At 39.5% G+C, this 20,172-nt stretch overlaps 1 protein-coding gene across 1 annotated transcript in view; it reads left to right on the top strand.

Moving 5' to 3' along the window:
* The window catches only part of IL16 (interleukin 16), a 32,139-nt gene continuing 29,561 nt past the window's right edge, over positions 17,595 to 20,172 (top strand). The window contains 1 exon segment of the mRNA XM_021407519.1: positions 17,595 to 17,717. Coding sequence (XP_021263194.1) covers positions 17,668 to 17,717 — 50 coding nt within the window. The 5' untranslated portion in view covers positions 17,595 to 17,667.

The raw sequence follows: 20,172 nt of genomic DNA, 5'->3' as shown, positions 1-20,172 counted from the left end.
TTCTCTTCTCTTCTCTTCTCTTCTCTTCTCTTCTCTTCTCTTCTCTTCTCTTCTCTTCTCTTCTCTTCTCTTCTCTTCGTAGGCTGGCACAAGGCAGCATCTTTAATACAAGAGAACAAAACTCGGTACTGTGCTAGAAAGCACTGCCACAACACTTTTAGATGTCTCTCAAGACATTTCCATGTTTTTGTCCAGGAGGACTCAAAGTGCAATGGAATAAGCACAAACATTAGAAAATGCCTGATGACATTAGTACCCACATTTGCTGATGAAATTAATTCATACAGTTACATCTTTGCTGTATGTTTATATGAAAAACTCAGAGAGCTCATTTCCCAACATCTGCTAAACGCTGCTTCGTACAGTACGTCAAAACAAAATGAAACAGACCATCCAGTTACAGGCCAGCTAGTATATATGTTTCTATAATGCTGGTCTTGTTTTAATTATAGGTTCCTTGGGGCAGGGACCGTATCTTCATCTTTTTTCCAAATACGAACAACGAAGGCAGAGACATTCAGTATGCAATAGCCTAAAGCTGTTATTAAAAGTGGTTGAACGATGACAGGAAATTGAAGTAGACCTGGTGCAAATAACCAGAGATACAGGCACATGAAATCTACACATAAAACAGCGCCAAGTAGTAAACTCTTGGTGTGGGGTACAAAGATGCAGCTGCCCAAGTGAATGTGACGTTAATAGGAGTTGCTAGGAGAAGAGCCCACAAACCACAGCGCTGTCCCTGTGAGTCTGACAAACCCACGTTGGGAAATAAGAATAACATGTGCCAGTATTTCTTTTTCTATATATATTTAGTAATTTAATTATATGGCATACCAGTTAAAAATACCTAGCCAGCTTTTAGCCTAAGTCCAGAGGTGGCACCAGTCCTGAGAAGCTGAAGTGCTGTTTCTGTGTCTTGTTTGTGTCAAAACTGTTAGTACTTAGGTGATGTATGCCTGTGAGGATCTCCGTCTGACTATGAAAATCCCTTTCAAAAATGGCATGTAGCTGTTTCTGAAAATGTTTCAAGTAGAATGTATAAAACCATTATATCCTCAAGCAGAATGACAGCAAGAAACTAGTGAATAAGCAAAACTGTGAAAAAAAGCTAGAAGTATCTTTCCTTTATAGGCAACATTTAATAAAGCTTAAAACTCCTAAAATGCTATTTAGCATGGATTACTGTTACAGGGGCTCTAAAAAATGAAACACAGCAGCCTGTGAAATCCACATTGGACAGCAATTTCTCTCCTTCCTCCCTGGTTTTCAACCATTCCTCTCTTGCCTGGGCTTTCTGTCTCTTCTATATCCTGAAGAAACAACTGAGCAGTTGTTTGGGGAAAAGTTTAAGGTTCATCAGACTTTCCGGTCTTTTTGCTGACAATTTTGGCAGCACCAGTTCAGCCAGAACACCCAAGATGTATTGTAGTTTTGCAAGCAGCCAGTGAATTTAACTGAACGTGAAAAGACTCATATTTTGCCATATAAATGTATATATACACATGTATATACATACATACATATATAAAAATAGAAATGAATTAGCATTATGCACACAAACCCATCCTAGGTACTTCAAAGCTGACACAGCAATAGCATGTAGCTCAGTGCATGAAAGGGACCAATCTCTCCTCACCTAAAAATGTTCACTGGTTTCTTTTGAAACTACCTGAACTAATTAGTTCTTTCAGCACAATTTTGAACCGTCCTGGATATATTCATACTCAAGCCTGCTTATAAATGAGTTCACATCATGTGTTAATCCAGAATAACATTCTTTCTACACTTCATGTTTTCATCATGCCCTCCTTTTTTTCCATCCCTTTCCCCTTTCTGCTTGCTGCACAAATCCAGTTGACCTCAGATTCTACCTGTGGCTGAGACACAGAGACAGGCCAATGTACGAAGCTGAGCTCTTTGTTCCTCCTAGACCAGACTCTTTAGAACATGTTGACATGTTGAGTAGACAACCTCTGTGGTCAATAATTCATAATTACAATAAAAGCGACCTTTAATCTTAGTGGCTTAAGTTCTGTGATAAAGCCCCAACATATTTGTTGTGTTTTCTGAGTTTGCTGCCAAAAGGACAGACAAAATTTGTTCTTCCAAACTTTCTTACTGAAATGCCAACTGTGGATCAAACAAGGAATTCTGGCAAGATTGACCATATTGAACAGAAACAGCTATGGCCAATAAAATATTTTTGACTGGAAATCAAAAATCAGGATGTTATTTTTTTTTTCCCCACCTCTTGTGGTATTAGCAAGGTGGTTTTTCTGGAGCCCCAAGCGGATAGATACAATAGAATCCATCAGCACTCAAATTCTTTCACAGAACGGGCAATTTGAAAGAGAATTAAAGAGTGTGTCCCACCCTGTTGTCTGGAGAGGGGAAACCAAGCGGGATAAAAAGGGAGATTGGGGAATTAAACTGCAAACCACAGTTAACCCTAGCCTAGCAAGTTCTTGAAGAAAGTGGTCAGCTGTAACATCCTTGGTGAGCCCAGAGACAAGCATCACAGAATGAAGAAGTCACCCAGAGAATGGAGCTGCATGGCTTAACAAGTTCATGCTTATACCTGATGAACCTTAAACTTTTCCCCAAACAACGGCTCACTGGTTTCTTCAGGATATAGAAGAGAGAGAAATAAAATAATAAACGATAATAAAATAATAAACCACAAATCTTACCAAAAATGGGGATGGATTAGTATTCCATGTGCGTGGTAAGTTGATATATCTTGTGTAACACACTGTAACTGCCTTTTGCTTTTGTGGCACCATCTTAGACTGTCAATCACAGTAGATAAAGAATAAAGAGACTACTGAAGGCCAAGAATCCTCTACATTTGATCACTGAATCTACAGTCACTCTTTCAAACAAAGTGAAAACCCCTTCCATTTCCCCAGCTAATACAGGTAACAGTATTCTGTTCCACACTTGGTCATACCTTTGTCATGTACATTTTCACCTCCCGTTTACCATATCTATGCTTCAGTGTCTCTGGCTGATAAGTGGGCATAACTCTTCCCTAAAGAAGATACTGAAAATAGCTTTGTTTTGTAGGTGCTTATAAGAACCCCACAGAAATACTGCAAAGAAAATGTTATTATTGTTCATAAATGTCCTGGCATTCTAAAACGTACTATAAAATGTCTTCGTATATATGTGTTGTCAGATCACCCCAAATTCTGCATGCTTAATTAACAACAGAATTGATAACTTCCATCATGACAAAAGTTCTCTGAATCAGTTCTCTTTTCCCCACATTCCTTTGTCAGACACAAATAACTTTTTGTTAAAAGCAATTCACAGAGCTATCTCAATAATTGCAGTACATGACCTCCTGTAGAGCATAGCTTATTGTTCTCACTGCTCATTGAGAATTTTGATGCTTCCAGAAGTTCTTGTATTTCAACGTTTTCCCCTGTCCCATGCTAATTAATATCTAACTGTACATATCAACTGGTAATGTCATGTTAGGCGATTATGGAATTTTGTCCTGAAGTACTACGTGTTTTCTAACAGTATCACACTTTGGGACTTGTGAATGGTTTCTACAGAACACCAGACTTAACACAGAAACACCAACACAAATTCCTGCTTCCTATGAAATTAGCTTAACAAGGATTTGGGAAATAACCATATCATCTAGGCAACCACGACTGAAAACAGAACATTCATTCATGACAAAAAGAAAAAAGGCAATGTTGATTTCTACCAGCCATTGGGCTTGCTACACAACACAGCTGTTAGCTGTTTGGTTTTAGAAGTGTTATGTACAAGTGGTGAACGTTTTTTGGTCAGCCCACATCGCATATAGCAATTATAGGTTTTCTGTAATAATGCAAGGTTCGTATTGTAAAGAAAGATGTTGTCAGAATTAGTATAAATACAGAATAATGATTTATGTTTCAAGTTATTCTACAATGTAGAACATAACAATGTGCTGAGGTAGGGCAATTTTTCTAAAGAAACACTGTAATTAACTGAGGACAATTCTCCTGCATAAACGCAATGAAAGGAGTATTCATCAGGTGGAGTTCTCATGCCTGCTATGAACAGCCCCATTGGCCAAGACATGCGTCCTGAGGGTGGGACAGCTGAAATGAAACTGGCAGTGAAAGAGTTCTTAAAGAATATGGAAAACTTTTCCATGAAACCAAAACTACAGAGAAAAAGAACAAACTAAAGCTGCTCAGAATGTTTTTTAGACTTGCAGGGCTATCTGTCCCTGGGAAAATCTGATATGACATTAAGCTTCTGCAGGTGAACAGATGTTATTCTCTCCACAGAAATACACAGCAGCCATCTTTCCAATTTAGTGGTCAAATATAGCTATAGTTATATTCTTCAGTAACTGTCTATGAAGTTTTGTGTTGATAATTTTCTCCCTTGTTGATTAAAGTTAAAAATGTTCACATGAAAGAGTGTTTTTAAGATCAGTAAATAAATAAATCTTTGAAACAGTTAAATATAGTTTGCACATACAGCTCCCGTTACTACAAACAAATCCAATATGATAAAGCCACTGGTCGTGGAATACAAAGTATTGGGTTTACAACTGTGAATTCATTGTCTATGTCACATTTGCACTTTGAGAGCAATCAGGGCATCACCTGGGGAATTATTATCAATAGCTTCACTTGGTGAAAGAAAACAAACCATTAATGCAGTGCTTCTATTTTATCCAATTTTACCGTTACATTACATTCTTCCAATCCAGAAAAACATTAATGTAGCATATGAATGGATGGGCATGCTTTTGAGAAAAGACAATTGAATAGAAACATAGCTCCTCAAATTGGTTACAAGAGTATTATCTGTTGAAATAAGGTCAGCTGCTGTACCCCAAACAGTTCACTGCCGCCGTGGTAAATTGCACAGAGCAGAATAAACATTCCAAAATGCTCTAATTAGCTAAACTACAAACAGTTTTTTGTAAACTGTATTTCTGATTCAGCTGGACACAGAGCAGCTCTTCTAAAGTTTTATTCAGCAGTTCAGCTGTTCACTCTTGGTGCTTTTTAGCACACACATCCATTTCCAAGATTGCATCCACAGCAAGGGTGGATGGCCTGGTGCACGCAGAGGGCTGAATCCTCCTGTCCCTCTCCTATTCTCATTTCCATTTGCTAGAGCAGTCTGAGACCTACACAAGTTCTTCCCTCAGTGTCAAAGAAGCAAGAAAAGGCAATACTTAAAAAAAATAAGGGCCTAGGCAACAAGATGGTGGCAGAAATTTCGTGTAGGTAAGCGTGAAGTAATGTGTAATGAAAGGAACAACTTGAACTATTCATATACACTGATGGTTTGCAAAATCACTCAAGAAAAGATCTAGGCGTGACTGTGGACAGCTTAATGGAAACTTCTGCTCAGTGCACAGCAGTGGTCAAAAAAAGCAAACAAGATGTCAGGCTGTATTAAAGATGAATTGGAGAATAATGCTGGAAATAATAACAATACCATCAAATACATCAATAATGTATTCTCCATTTTAAGAGTAGCTTATTTTGCTTTCATTCTATGAAAAGAAATATCTTTCACAGGAAAAAGGGAATTAAAAGGGATTTAAAAGCACAGATAAACGTCTATAAAATGAAAGATTTTTAATTATGTCAGAATTGTGACTTCCTTCAAATCATCCTTCCCTAAACAGCTTACCTGCTCCTCAGTTCACTGGTTTGTAAATAAGGACAGAGGGAGGCACTTACCTTCGTCATATCTGTAGAGATGAATGAATGAAAAGTGACACAAAGAAAGGCCTCTTTTGGGCACAAAGATGTCATTTTCCTCTTATTCCTGACAAAAAGAGAAAGGGTCAGTTCCTCTCCACTCTCCCCTGAGCTCAGTACAGGGCCCAATCCAGCACCACTTCTCATCTTGTTCAGACTCAGCTTGCTGTACCCATCACCTTCTATTCAACCTTCACCTATTTCCCCAGGTCCAGTCCAGCACCTTAATGCGAGTCCTCCCCCTTTTCATCCCTTCTGTCTCCTCCTGCCCCACACCCAAAGCTGACCTACCCTCTGCCGCTCCCACCATCTTACAACAATTACCCCACTGCTCCGCACATGGTTTTATGACCCATTTTCCCTCACTGCAGGCACCGTTCACCACCTTAGCTCTCTCAGCTCTGCTGTCAGGATTATCAGCACTGTTGGCCATCCATCATCAACCTCCCCTGCAGCATCTATGTAGCGAGCAGCTGCCCCATGCTCTGCAGACCACTGACAGATGGGCACGATGTGGTTAACGTCATCGTTTACTATTGACAGTAACTTAGAAAAAATAAAACCAGAGGTTAACTTACAGCAGAAGAACCCTCCCATGCACACACCATCCATTCTCAATGCATATATTGTTTAGGTATTAATTAAAGCAGAAGTATATCTCCTAATGACTTGATGAGCCAGGCTGAAAGCTGCCCTGTGAATTACGGACATGATATACCTCAGCCTCTGTGGTTCTTACGGTAGAGTGCTTGCTGAACATAGATGTCAGATTTGGTAAATTTAGCATTGTTTAGTCTGAGGATAAGTGAGGAAAATGGGAAACTCATCTGCCCAGCAGCAGGAGGGTGTGGAGTGAGGCAGTGTTGTTTTCTGCAGAGGATTTTTATGACTGGGCTCTTGAGAGCCTGAGATGTCACTAGGTCCTTGGGCTGTGAAACCAGCAAGGGAAAAAATGAACTGATGCAGTTTTATATAACTTACAAATGCGTTTAGCATTTTCTGTGACAGAGCGAAGGGAGTCAGAAAATTTAACTGTTTCCTTTGTGAACTTTATTTTGTTTATCTGGAAGCTTGCACTGCATCAGCAGAATTGGCAGTGGTCTCATCCACAGCAGGAGCAGGGCATTTTCCCACATATTAAAATAAATTCTAATTTCAAGAAAAAGGGGAGAGAATAAAAAAAAGAAAAAAAAAATGTTATGCTGTGAAATGGCATTATTACCTCTAACAAAAAGCATATGGAATAGTAGCTTGCACATAGGTCTGGGAGCCAGGAATAAATCAGTGCTAGTCTAGACACGCTGATTCCAGCTGTGGTCCTGAAACAAGCTGTTAGTGCGAGAATTTAAGTCTAATCATAAAGATGCCCATCTGGATGATGAATGAAGGCAGAATAACTCTGTCCCATCAGAGCTGTGCTAGAGGTACTGGTATTGTGGCTGGGATGGAGGCAGGGAAATGAGGGTTACCCATTGTATTTCAATTTCTCCCAGTAAGTGACTGAGTCCACAGCCAATATCATAAGTCAGTGTGGTACATCCTACGGCTCTCCCCAGTATAGGCAACGGAGTAGAGGAAATGTCTTTACTTGGTTCTGATCCCCACTTCTAATTTAGTACGACCCCCAGCCATGATCTCTCTTGTGCTTTCTCCACAGTGGCTATAACATTTAATTAACTCATATTTATATGCACTCAGAAGATGGAAAGCTCTCTATATTATCTATTTAAGGTAATTACCTCACAAAAAGACATAAACTAACACTGAGCAGTGATGTAATTTCAGAGCGCAGAGCACTGGCAGGGAGTTGGGAACCCTCACAAACACACCTCCTCCCTCCTGCCCTTCTCCTTCTGCCTCCTCCCCTTCCCCAGAAGAGAGAACCCCTCTCCAAAGCAGTCTGACATGAAAACCATTTGCACCTCCTTCCCTATTATCTTCCTTTCATGAAGCAAAAGTGTCCTGGTTTACCTTTGCTTTAGCTTAATTTCTGTCATCCTCAACAAAACCATTTGCTCCACTACACAGACTGCATTCACCCAAGACCAACCTCCCCAAGCCCTTGCAGAGCTTATGAAAGGCGTTTTCACTCACTTGGGTTAAATGAACACTGTGTATTTTCTTTCTTCTTCCCCCCTCACCCCCCCCTTTTTTTTGGGCTAAGAGTAATAAATGAATCATTTCAACTTTGGGCAAGGAGTTTAGGTGTTGTATTTGTACCATGCAACTACATAAACACAGAAAGAGCCAGTTAACCAATGAATGGCAGGAATTAGAGGTATTGAGATGATCTAAAACATTTTAACACATTTTCCATATATTAGCCTTTGGAGTAGTTGTGTTTTGCTTTCTTACAACAGACACAAGTCAGTGAAGTCCAAAAGGAAAGTCTGAGGTTTTACATTTCTGTTTGTGGTACAGGAAAAGGGTTACGATCTCAGTGGTTGATTCAGTGAAATAACATCTCTTTTATACACATCTGCCTCGCAAGTAGGGCGGTAGTTGGAAATACCCAATCTAAAGCATTAAAGATTTGCTGGCAAATAGCACGGCATTTTCTGCTAGGGAAAAATTGTTATATTGAGTAGTCACTTAGAGTGCTCAGGAGCTACAGTCAAATATCCAAACACTGTGGAGTTGCACTGCATTCATTATTTTGTCAAGTGTTTAACACGCCGGGAGCTGACTCTGCTGTGTATTCCATGCCTAAGAAGGGATGATAATAATGAACTTAAATAAGAAGATACTTGGCAATGGTAAGTGATATTTTCTTCTCAAATTCTTTGGGCATCATATAGTCAACTGTTTTTACATGTCAGCGTGTATCATTTTCAACTGTTTTTATTTGGGAATTTAAATGAGGAGAGTACTCAGATAAGACATAAAAGCAGAGGTGTTTCACAAACTATATTTTTGCCTTTCTATACATTGTCATGGCTGTTTTGTTTTTAAGTTACGTGAGAAATTTGAAGGAAGTTGTTGAATGATCAGCCTTACTGCTTAGATGCTGTGTATGGAAGTACCTTAGTTCAGGACACATTTACTTTGCTGTATAATATTTCTCCTATTTCTCCTGACACACATAAAATCAGCAGACTGTACCAGGGAATTTTGTGAGCTTGCTGCTTCCTGCAGTTCTGAAGGCCTCTCTAAACGTGCTGTATTTGAGACAGACAAGAAACAAAATCATAAATCAAGCGATTCATTACTCAAATGCATTTAAATCTTCAAATTCTCCCTCAATAGCAATTAATCTCCATAAAAAAGATAAAGGAATTAATTTTGAAGCAGGATGTAAAGAAGAGGATATGTGATTTTTTTTTGGCTTTTACTGAAGTTCATTATTTTTCAGAATTGTTTCTAACCTTTTTGCTCATTTCAAGAGCTCTGTAGCTGCAGGCAGTACTCTTTAAATCTTTAATTTTCCTTGAAGAAGCAATGCAGAAACATACATTTCCACGAGAACTGGACAGGAGCACAATGTAATCCTCTGAAAACACACACAAATTTCCAATCCATTTTAGAATTAAATATCAACATGATTAGTGTTTCAAAACATACTTCCAAACAAGACATCCAAGTGCACTATTTACTTGAATCTCTGTATGAACCAGCCTATGCAGGAAATCAGTAAATTAGTCCAGAGTCTCAGCCTCAAAGGAGATGCATATTTGTTTAGTCATATGCTATAAATAACATCTGTAGTCTCAGGACCTTGCCAACATTATTAATGGAGAGTTCACTTAATAGTTCCCTTTATTATGGGCCTCATTAGTGACAGATTCATGCAGCATGAGCCTACAGAAAAAACATGCAGGCTGGTGTAACACACGGACACTGGTGATATATGCCCGTGCTGCCCGTGTAGCCTCATTCTTGAGCAGCTGGCATGCTCAGAGCCAAGCACACACCTCCTGGCCAGCAGCCCCAGGGGAGATGCAGTCAGCTGTTATGTTTCTGGAATTATCGTACAAAATGAACTCTGTATGCCATATATTCTGTATCATGAGATGGATTGATATAGGATATCATTACTTGACACAAACAAATACTTGTTTTCTAAGAAGAGTTGCTGTTTTATTGTCTGTCTAATTAAAAGAGTTCCATTTAATTCTCTTATAGTACTTTTTATCCCCTCTCATCCAAGAAAGAAGGTGATAGCCACAACTCGTTTCCATGGATAAGGACAGAGTTTCTGAAGTGGAAGGGAAGTAAACTTATCTAGTGTCAAATATTCAGGGTCATTATCAGAGCTGGAAGGAGATCTCCAGTACAGTGCTCTGTCAAAAACTGGGCTGGGGCAGAGTGTGACTGTTTTATGGGGTGAGTGGTATGTATTAGACACGGTTGATGAGGTTCAGTTATATGTACTTTAAGCAACTGCCAAAGATTAATGGGGAGCTCAGACTGATATTGCTAAAACCTTAGCTTCTTTTCCTCTATTTTATGCATAAAGGTCCTTCATTTTGCCCATAAACTGTGGCCCTCTCCTTCCCCTGCCCCACAAAAAATCCCCACAAAAACCAACAACCAAAAACCAACAATCAAAAACATGCAAACAAAAAAACCCCAAACCTTTGAAACTCCTATTTTTTATATGTAACCCCCTAAAATCTGGGTATCCTTACCCCCTTGAAAATTTATTTGAGTCACATCTTTTAAGGTTCACTTCCCAAACTGAAAGATAATATTTATCATCAGTTTAGAAGATGTTGAAGAAAAAAGAAAGGGAACCAGGCCAGAAATCTTGGGTTCTGGTGTTGGACAATTACTTGGGACTCAAATACCAGAAAAGACTGCTTCTTTTGGGAAATTCAAGCTGAGACAAAGGATTTTGTATTATTTCTTATAGAAAGAATATTAGATATTCTAATACTCTAGATACTCTAATACTCCTACTAAAAAGTGAGCACACGTGAGGAAAGGACACCAGAAAATGTTGCCTACATCAGCTGCAAAATTAACACAGTAGCAGTGATCTGAGTTATAACTGCTTCTTATGAAATAAGGCAATTCTTCCTAATGCTGTGGAGCTTTCCTACCCACTATCTGGTAGCCCTGGACTACAGACACTGTGAAACCAACAGTTATTTTTCAGTTAAAACTGAGAACATTACAGAAGTACAAAAATAATCAAATGTTAATAAATGCAATAAAGCTTCATGACACCTGCACCTCCTCCTCCTCACTGATTTAAAAAAAAATACTGGGGAAGTGATCAAGGTCTTTAATTTGCCATAACACTGATTTTCTAGCTCTTCAGGACAAATGTTGAAATAAGTGTCAATAAGTATCTGGACACAGAGACATTTAAAAGAAACAGTAACTAACAGTCTATCTGTGGATAGAGCAAGTTCTCAAGACTGGTGAGATAATGTCTTTCTTTACATCCAGATTTGATGCTCATCCTAAAATAGATGCTTTACCCGAAGCAGAAATTATTGCCATCGATACAGCAATTACAGGTTAAAGTTCTCTTTGTTGGATTGATGAGACCAACTCATTGTAACAACATATTCTGAGCTTTAAATCTGTGATTCTGTAGGAAAAAAAAAAGTAAGCCCAATGTCAGGAATCCTCAGGAGATCTCTCGGCCACTGTTATTTAATATCAGATGCTGCTCTAAAGGTGTAGGCTTATCTCAAAACATGGGAGAAAAGCTGTCTCCCCAAAACATGAGATTCCAGACTGCTTAGGATGCTAAATCTGGCTCCTGCATCATCTATCACACCTACAGGCAGGGTGTCATCAGATCTTATGAAGCACCAGAGTCATTCTGTCTTGTGTCTTACCAGGGAGCTATTTTTTGCGACAGATTATACAGTTTCAACCACAAGAAACCTGTGAGATAATTCAGTCTCATCTTGCTGTCAACAATAATGCTTGTGAGTAATGGATGTGGTGCTCACTATGACTCACATCAGTGTTAGAAGCTACAGCACAGCAATGAAGAGCAAGACAGCTGCCACTGGAGCTTTATGCTAGTATCTTCAATGCCACAAATAAAAACCATCAGCTAAGCCTCATTCTAATTGTCACAGCCTTAGTGATAAAGTAAAGCAGCAGAAATGTGAAGGGGCTTCAAGACTTTGTGCAGAGAAGTGGTGGCATTAAGTAGCTTTACCCCTGCCAGGCATCAGGAATGACAAATATTCAGAAGTGGCTTCTGCTAAAGCCTTGCAACAGAAGTGACAATCTATAAATGCAGTAAAGTCATCTTATTTAGGCACAGAGATTGTGTAATTCCTCATCAACAACTGAAAAGGCTAAATTAAAACAAAATTCCCCACCAAGATCCATCAAACCTAGCAACCAAGACACGACCATACGTGCTACCTATGGCATGCTAAGGGAAGACGAGGCTCAGACTTCAGTGAGACTGAGATCAGCTTTTGAAAGTGGCAAAGACGCAAATTCTGCTGCTAGTCCTCAGAGAGACTAAATATATTCATCTTTTCAGTACTTTCCTTCATTCATACCTGGCTGCTCAAGGCATAAGGAAAAATGCAGTAGCAACAAATATGACATAACCCAACACAGACTCACAATAAAATGGAAGACCAGACAGACCTAAATACACCTTCTAATACAGAACTCATGAAACATTTAGAGAAAATTTTCATATGATTTTTGTATGTAAAGTAAGTTCAGTTTTCTTCTGCCCCTTACTTTTTTGCTTGATGAATCATAGTTTTGGCAATTGATAATTCCCCTTTCATTCAACCTAAAGGGCCCCTTATTTCAGCTTACAGTTCAGGGTACTATAAATCAGAAGGAATGCAAAGTCAGATGAAAAAGGAACATTATGTGATTGGAAATGCGGAATGAGGAAGTCAAGTCATAACTTTTAAAAATATTTGCTTTAAATTAGAATGACAACATACAGGCGAGCTCACAATGTTTTTACTACTCTCGTGAACTCTGTATTGGTCAATGGCTTTACCAAAAACGGACAGACCTGGTCTTCAGTACCTGATATTCAGCAGTTTCATAGTTCAGACACAAAAACCATGTGGTATTTCTCTAAGATCAACATAATCACTTATGCATAGTCTATAGACCCAATACAAAAATATTAAAATAAATAAGCACAACTCAAAACACTTTGCTCAAAGGGTACTATTCTTGCTAGGCCTCATCTACCATACCATGGCTACAGTCAGTGTTCTTCACACTGATACTGCTGTTACTGCTCAGTTAGATATGATCTTATTGCAGTATTTCTTTAGATCACATGGGATTCTTTTCTGTAAGCAAAGCACTGGATGTACAGAATAACATATTCTGCATAGAGAATGTCAGAGCGAGTGAGAGTGTACATCATGCAACACACACAGTGGGGAATACAAGGTCTAGGAACCTTTATTAACTCACAGGGAGGCATTTCACTTGAAAACAGAAGGGGCTGCAAAGCTGGATACCATTACGAAAGAGTCAGGTAACAAAGCTTGCCAAAGGAAGTGGGCTTTTAAAAAAGGATCTGAAGAAGAAGGAGGAGATCCAAATGTATGAAAGCAGCATGTCACTGAGGGAAAGGAGGGGCAGAAGCAGATAAAAGTACGTAGGAGATAGAGGATGACATCAGTGAAGAGATCAATGAGAAAAGGATTCTACAAAGACTTGAAGAGCAGGGCATTTTTCCTAGAATAATCCTAGAGGCAGCAAATCTGAAACAAGCACAAGGAAGTATATATTTACGTAACACATGAAACTCATTGCCTCTGGATAATCAAAACTTAATGGGACACAGAAGTGTATAAATTACAGTTACTTAACACAAGATTCATTTCATTTTTAGAAGAAAATTCTTTGTGCTTCCTGGCAAAAGCAGGTACTAAGTGATGAAAGGAATTAGAAAGAGATTTACCTAATTTGACACACTGAACTACTTATCCATTATGGGCCTTGCATAGCCTCTGCTAAAACAATGCTATCCAATCATAATGTAAAAAGCTCCAGCAATTTTGGAACACACACAAAACCTCAGGGTGCCAGCCTCTTCTTATCAACAAGGCACTCAGAAGAAACTCTTCCTGAACATTACCTCTTGATTATTTTTTTCTAAGCTAATTCTATTGAAGCAATTGCCATTAGCCTTTGCTGGAAAAAGACACTGGATGAAATGTGCTTAGAGGGTGAATAAATATACCAGTTCCTACACTGCTATGTTTTGACAGATGGGAGGCAGTGTGAAAGCTTCACGACCCAAGACAGTGACTAATCCAGTCCTGGCTTAGCAGCAATGAGAAGATGGACCGTCTTGTGCAACATAACTGCTTCCTGGAATAGGCAATGTGTGAAAGTTGTGTCTGTGCTTAAGATAAAACTAATTCTTGTGCAACCAACCATAGGAAACATGCCTTAGTAGAGGGCTGGACTAGAAAATCTCCAGAGGTCCCTTCCAACCCCTAGAATTCTTTGATTCTTTAATTCATCAGTTTGCAGAGCAATGCAAGGACAGGACAAAAGCTAGCGTACCTCAAGCTATTGGCTTCCTCTGCTATTATCACAAGCATGAGGTTGGGTAGAAATCAGGCCTGAGGCAAAGTTCCATCATTACTTAGATTTACTTTGCCCAGTGCAAAAGTTCTGCTTAAATTTATATGCTCCTTTTTGGAAAAGGTTATCACCAGTAGCAACAGGCAAAATATTTAGTACCGAATAGTCTGCAAATTTGTCCTCTAGAATCCAAATCTCTGGATTTGGGAAATAATTTCAGGGGAAGAGGGATCAGCTCCTGTATCTGCTCTGGTTCCAGACACATCTTGATTCTAGGCAAACGAGAAGAACTCTCATAAGAAATATGTTCAGTGGCTCCTCTATTTCCTTCTCCCACTTCCATCAGAGACTAACACCAGATGTCAGAAAAGTGTCTCCTAACCCAGGGCAGAAGCATCACTCTACCTGGGAATGGTACTGCTGGACATTTATTTTGCGGCAAGAGTTGTTGCCCCTTCTGCATGCTCTTTTCCTTTAACTGCAGATATTATTTTCATTTGTTCATCTCTTGGGGTGAAATCTCCATCCCGCTGAAATCAAAAGCAAAACAGCTAACTTCAAAGGACTCATTTCTGCTAGCTTCTTGTTCCACATATTAACTATGCTTTAGATTTCAAGTATTTCCTTTTATTTATTTGAACTCTTCACTTTATTGGATTTTTCCTTTCTTGTCCCTTACATGAGAAGACAGTAAAGAAACCCAGCTGACTTTCCTTATAACAACTATTATTTCATAAACCTTTAACAATTCAGCTCATTTCTGTAGAAAGAGTCCACATCATTTCAATCCTTCCATAAAAAATTTGAGCATCTGATCAGTGTTTATTGCCCCTTTCCTGGTATTATTCCTTTTAGCTATGTAATGAAGATTGACCACAGGATCCAGTATTAAAGCATACCATCGGTACAACACAGCAGGCGCAGGAGAGGCTCTGTCTCTTTTTCCTTATGGCTTCTAAAAACGTGCTTTTCTGTTCACTGCTGGGCGCTGAACAATTACTGTACAGAGAAGATGGAAAAAAACTGCAAAAGGTTACAGTGAAACATCATGAAAAAAAACAGCCCCTCCTTGTGATATTTCTGCTTCTGCTGCTGGCTCTGGCAGAAGTCCAGATTCAGAATGAACAAAACTCTCAGTGGCTTAGGGACTACAGAATTCAGCCCATAGTCAGGAAATGCAATAGTACATGACAATGGGAAGAAATAATAATAAAAAAAACCTTTCCAATCCTTTCGAGCTTCCGGCTCAATCAGCTTGGATCAAAACATGGGGACTGCTGAGAATTTGCGTGAATGAGTGCTCTATTGCTAAGCAAAAACGTGTGTGTTACAGTGCAAGGCAGTTAAACGGTAAACAGTACGTAGCTCTGCTTCCTGATTGATATTTCAATTTTGTGGTACTGACAGTATAAAATTTCATTTTATTTACAAGGCCAATATTCTCTCTACTTAAGCTCTGTGAGGAACTGTTTGCTAAAGCACAAAATCATATCCCTATTTTTCCGCCTTTCCAGGAAAGCCATTTGATATCCATTGTACACTACTCAGCATCAAAGTCGCGGATCCTCTATAGGATTAGTATTCAAGAAACAGTGCTAACATTCCATATTTACTGTCACCCAGGTTAAAACTCATAGCCTGAAAACCTATTTGTTGGAAAAATAATGCCAAACTCTCTTCATCTTGTAAGCACTTTAAATATAAATAAGCCACAATTGTATTACTGGGGCAGAGAATTTCAGGGCTACAGTAGGTGCTATAAAAAGCAGAGCTTTCAGCTTCACTTTTTGTCCCAGTATGCGATTCTCACAGAGCAGATGCTGGCCTCTACTGCCCACATTTTACCTAGAATTCACAGGAGACCACTAAACATGACAATGCAAGCAAAATTTTACAACCCATTTTACACTCTCCCCTTTGTGAATTTAGTGATAGACCAATAAAACCAGAATCTTCAGGCCACTTAATATCAAGGGTAGCAGGTGCTTAAACACTCTTTTGTTGGCCATTTCCATAACTGGGCAGGGCCACGTGTACAGTTCAGGTTTTTCTCTACACTGTTGTGGAAAGTACAGAATCATAGAATCATTAAGGGTGGAAAAGACCACTAAAATCATTCAGTCTAACCATCATCTCACCCCTACCATGGCCACTGACCATGTCCCTCAGTGCCACATCCCCACGGTTCTTGAGCACCTCCAGGTAAGGTGACTCCACCACCTCCCTGGGCAGCCTGTGCCAGTGCCTCACCACTCTTTCTGAGAAGAACTTTTTCTGAATACCCAACCTAACAGCCAACTTGTGCAGCTGATTTCAATGGAAGGTAGGAACAAGTTACAATAGGGAGTTCGTAAACTGCTAAAAAATTCTCTGAGACAGCTAATGCTAATTGATTGAAATAGGGACACCTCTTTGGAATGTTCTCTTAATAAAATATAAATCCTACTCAACTCCCTGAAAGGAGGTTGTAGCAAAGTGGAGGTTGGCCTCTTCTCCCAGGTAACAATGGTAGGACAGGAGGTAATGGCCTTAAGTTGTGCCAGTGGAGGCTCAGATTGGGTATTAGGATTCTATGACTGAGAGAAAGGACATTTTAGTTGCCACTGTGCAAGAAGAGCTGGGAATTGATAGGTGGCAAAGAGTAGACTCTTAACTGATGAGACACAGCTGATCATACCCAGGGACATGGCAGAAAGGTGGCATTGACAGTGTGTACAATTCAGTGTTTTGTTGGGGGGAGCTGACACAATACCAGAATGGACTGTGAACAATTTGCAGCAAATTAAAGGTGTAATTGAGGCACCTGGCAATCTGTGGCATAGCTCTCATTTCCCAGATGCTCTGTGGAAAGAGCAACAATTTTCTTAGTTCTTGATATGATTGGATCACAAAATTGCAGTCCAGCACATAAAGGGGAAAATATGTAAGAATTAGTATGTTAAAGAGACCATGCTACTTCATGGTAATACAAAGGATTGGCATTCAGAAGTACCTCCTGGAACAGAAACTGCTTCTGAAATTCTTACTGGCTTCACGTTTGAAATATCTGCTAAAAATTACAAGAAACATGCTTGCCTTCTCAGCATCCAGCAGGAAATCCTGCATTTGATTAGCACAGATTCCCCCCCACTCCCCAGTAGGCTCAGCATGCTGGGACCCCATCAATGCTAGGACCAGAAAGCAATGGGTAAAAACAAATTACACAAACTCCTTAAATAGCCTTGTCATCTTTGGGTAGCTGGGAGCTCACTGGAAAATTTCCCCAATACTGCATCCCATTGCTTTTGTTTATCTATCCTTGCTGACATTTTCTTCAATTAGGAAACAATAGCCCCGTTCCAATGTACTGAGCAGAATTACTGAAACCAAACCACGTGACACCATCAGAGTGTGTTTTCAATTATTCACTCTGTCTTTTTTTGCCAGGCCTATGAAGAGGAACAGCCTTCTGCAGGAGTCAGGTTTGTCTGCCTCGCTGTTGTAAGTTCCTCCTTTTGCATCTTTATTTAAGAATTAGATTTTTTTTAAAACTGTAAATTCAACTCTCAAGAGTTTCTTACTCTTTTATTAGAGTGTTTCCAAATCTCTGTCTCTTCCTACTGCCTGGAAATCCTTGGCATCTGCAACAATTCAGTTCTAATAGTACTGCTCAGTAATGAATCTGATGGAGATCACAAGATCTAGATTAAAATAGGATGCAAGGTATCATGCTGTTAGCACTTCGTAACATAAAACTCATCTTGCTAGTAAAGAAAAGTTCTAACTTTCCTCCTGTATGGTTAACAGCAGTGCATTCCCATTCAGTCTGGGAGCTACATCAAATTATTTACATCTTGTAAATGCTTGGTATAATATCCAACCAAAAATTTGAACCAAATGGGCACTGCTCAAATCATTTACTTTGTTTGCAGAAGACAGACTGAGTTAAGGCTTTTTAGACTCAAAGCTGGAAAAATAAAGCTTGGGTAAAAAAAAAAAAAAGTAAAAGAGAAAGAACATTTGGTTTGCATTACAAACCACAGACAACTTCCATCAGGCATGCTGAAGGTATAAGAATGGCAAGAGAAAATGACAAGCAGTGAGTGCGCAGGAGGAAAAGATGAATGATTTGGAGAACTGACTTTGAAGTAATTGTCTGCGCCCATGATACCTTGAATTAAATTTGGTGGAATATAGCAATGAATCATAAAGCTTCTCTAGCACTTGCGATATTGTTTTCTGTGTAAAATAACATTTTTGGATATTTTTATTGAAAAATGTACATACTACATTTTTGGTGCCTCATGTATTTCTGTCACTTACGAACCAGCAGCTTTGGAAAGGATGCTGTTTTAGTTAGGACTTGGGCTATAAACTAGAGCAAAAGCAAGTATTTAACTGGAAATCTCCAGGTCTGCTGGAGATTTTTCACTGCAGCTGCTGGCTTTCCTTGAGATACCTGGTAAGTCATTCAGGGTTAAATGTGGACTTGGAGCTAACAACGCTCTGATGGGGGTGAGGGAGAGGGTAGGGGAAAAGACTGATGCAACATGGCAAAAGGGATGTTCTCGCTGCCGAGGGTAAAATTTTGCAGGAGCATTGAAGGGGGGTGGGAAGGAAGAGAGCAACGTTTCCTTCCCTGTTTCAACAGGTGCTTCTATGTGCCCTGCATCCCAGGTGCTTAGAAACAATCAGAGACACTTTTTGAAGCACTTACTACTGATGGCAGTGCTCAGTACTGATGCTCTTAAGCTCAGAAGCTTCAGGCAGAGCGAGGAAGGGCTCTGCATCTCTCCCCATCCTTCACTCTAGCATACCAGTCTCCAGAGAGCTGTATTTTGACCATTAAGCTATTAAGCCCTCTGCTTACCCATTGCTTAATGGCTCTTTTAAAATTCTCTCTCTTCAGGGAAGCAAGAGTACAGTTAATGTTTGTACAACACAGAAATCCTTGAATGAAAAATGCTATTTCTTCTAATTTTCCCCCAAAGGCAAGATTGTTTAGGTCTGAATGTACAATTCAGGCTCATTTCTGACACTGTTATTGCTTGTATCTAATAGTGATTGCCAGAACCACAGAAGGATCCACAATCTTTTCTGTAGACTTTCAAGTGATGCATGTTTCATGGCCAGTTAGCTTTATTGCTTTTTACCTAGAAGCTGAGGAGAGTTACTTGCAGAAGTTACCCCAATATGTTAGCAAGGTGTGAAACTCCCCTCATCTTGACCATCCCATTTTTTTTTCCAACTCCACACTCTGGTCTAATGGGCCAGATTTCATTTTCCTCCTCCTCTAAGATGCCCTCAGACATGCAGGAAATGCAACACCAACTTTACAAGATAAACAGCTTTCATAACTCAAATGTTGAAATTAGATACATACATGTTATGGTATACTGAAGTTTTGAGCTAACCAAAATGCTAAAAACAGACAATCAATAAAAATCTGCAAACCTTGAAGGTCTTTATGTATTAGCAGTGACAAATGTCAGTCAGCTTGTAACTAATGCAATCAATGAAAAAACACACAAAAATTGCAAGCTTGTGATACTGAATTACATCAACAATTTCTTCAGTTCTCAAAATTATTGTAATTCATTGCTCTTTTCATCTCTGCATTTCAAACCAAGCTTCACCACAGAGGCTCTGAAAACAAGCTTCTCTCAATAGTGCAGAAAGGGAGATTAATCCTAGAGAAATAATATCGCAAGTGAACCAAAAAGACCATGTGTTAAAGCTGAGCTCCATGTCAACCTCTTCCCCATCCCCTCTGCCCTCTGTATCCTCACAAACAGAGCTCATGCTGAATAGGACATCTGAGCCTACATCCCAGAAAGGGAGCGCTGGGCAGTCCTCCTTCCACACTTGTGGTTGCATTTGGCCAGGGTTGCAAATTAAGTTATTCATAAGAAGAGAGCGTATTCTCTAAAAACAAGCAAAAGATTCTGTGCACTGA

This window comes from Numida meleagris, chromosome 9 (assembly GCF_002078875.1).
Source record: "Numida meleagris isolate 19003 breed g44 Domestic line chromosome 9, NumMel1.0, whole genome shotgun sequence".
Classification (NCBI taxonomy): domain Eukaryota; kingdom Metazoa; phylum Chordata; class Aves; order Galliformes; family Numididae; genus Numida; species Numida meleagris.
Note: the sequence above shows the minus strand (reverse complement) of the source record. Positions and strands in the feature narration are given on the sequence as shown.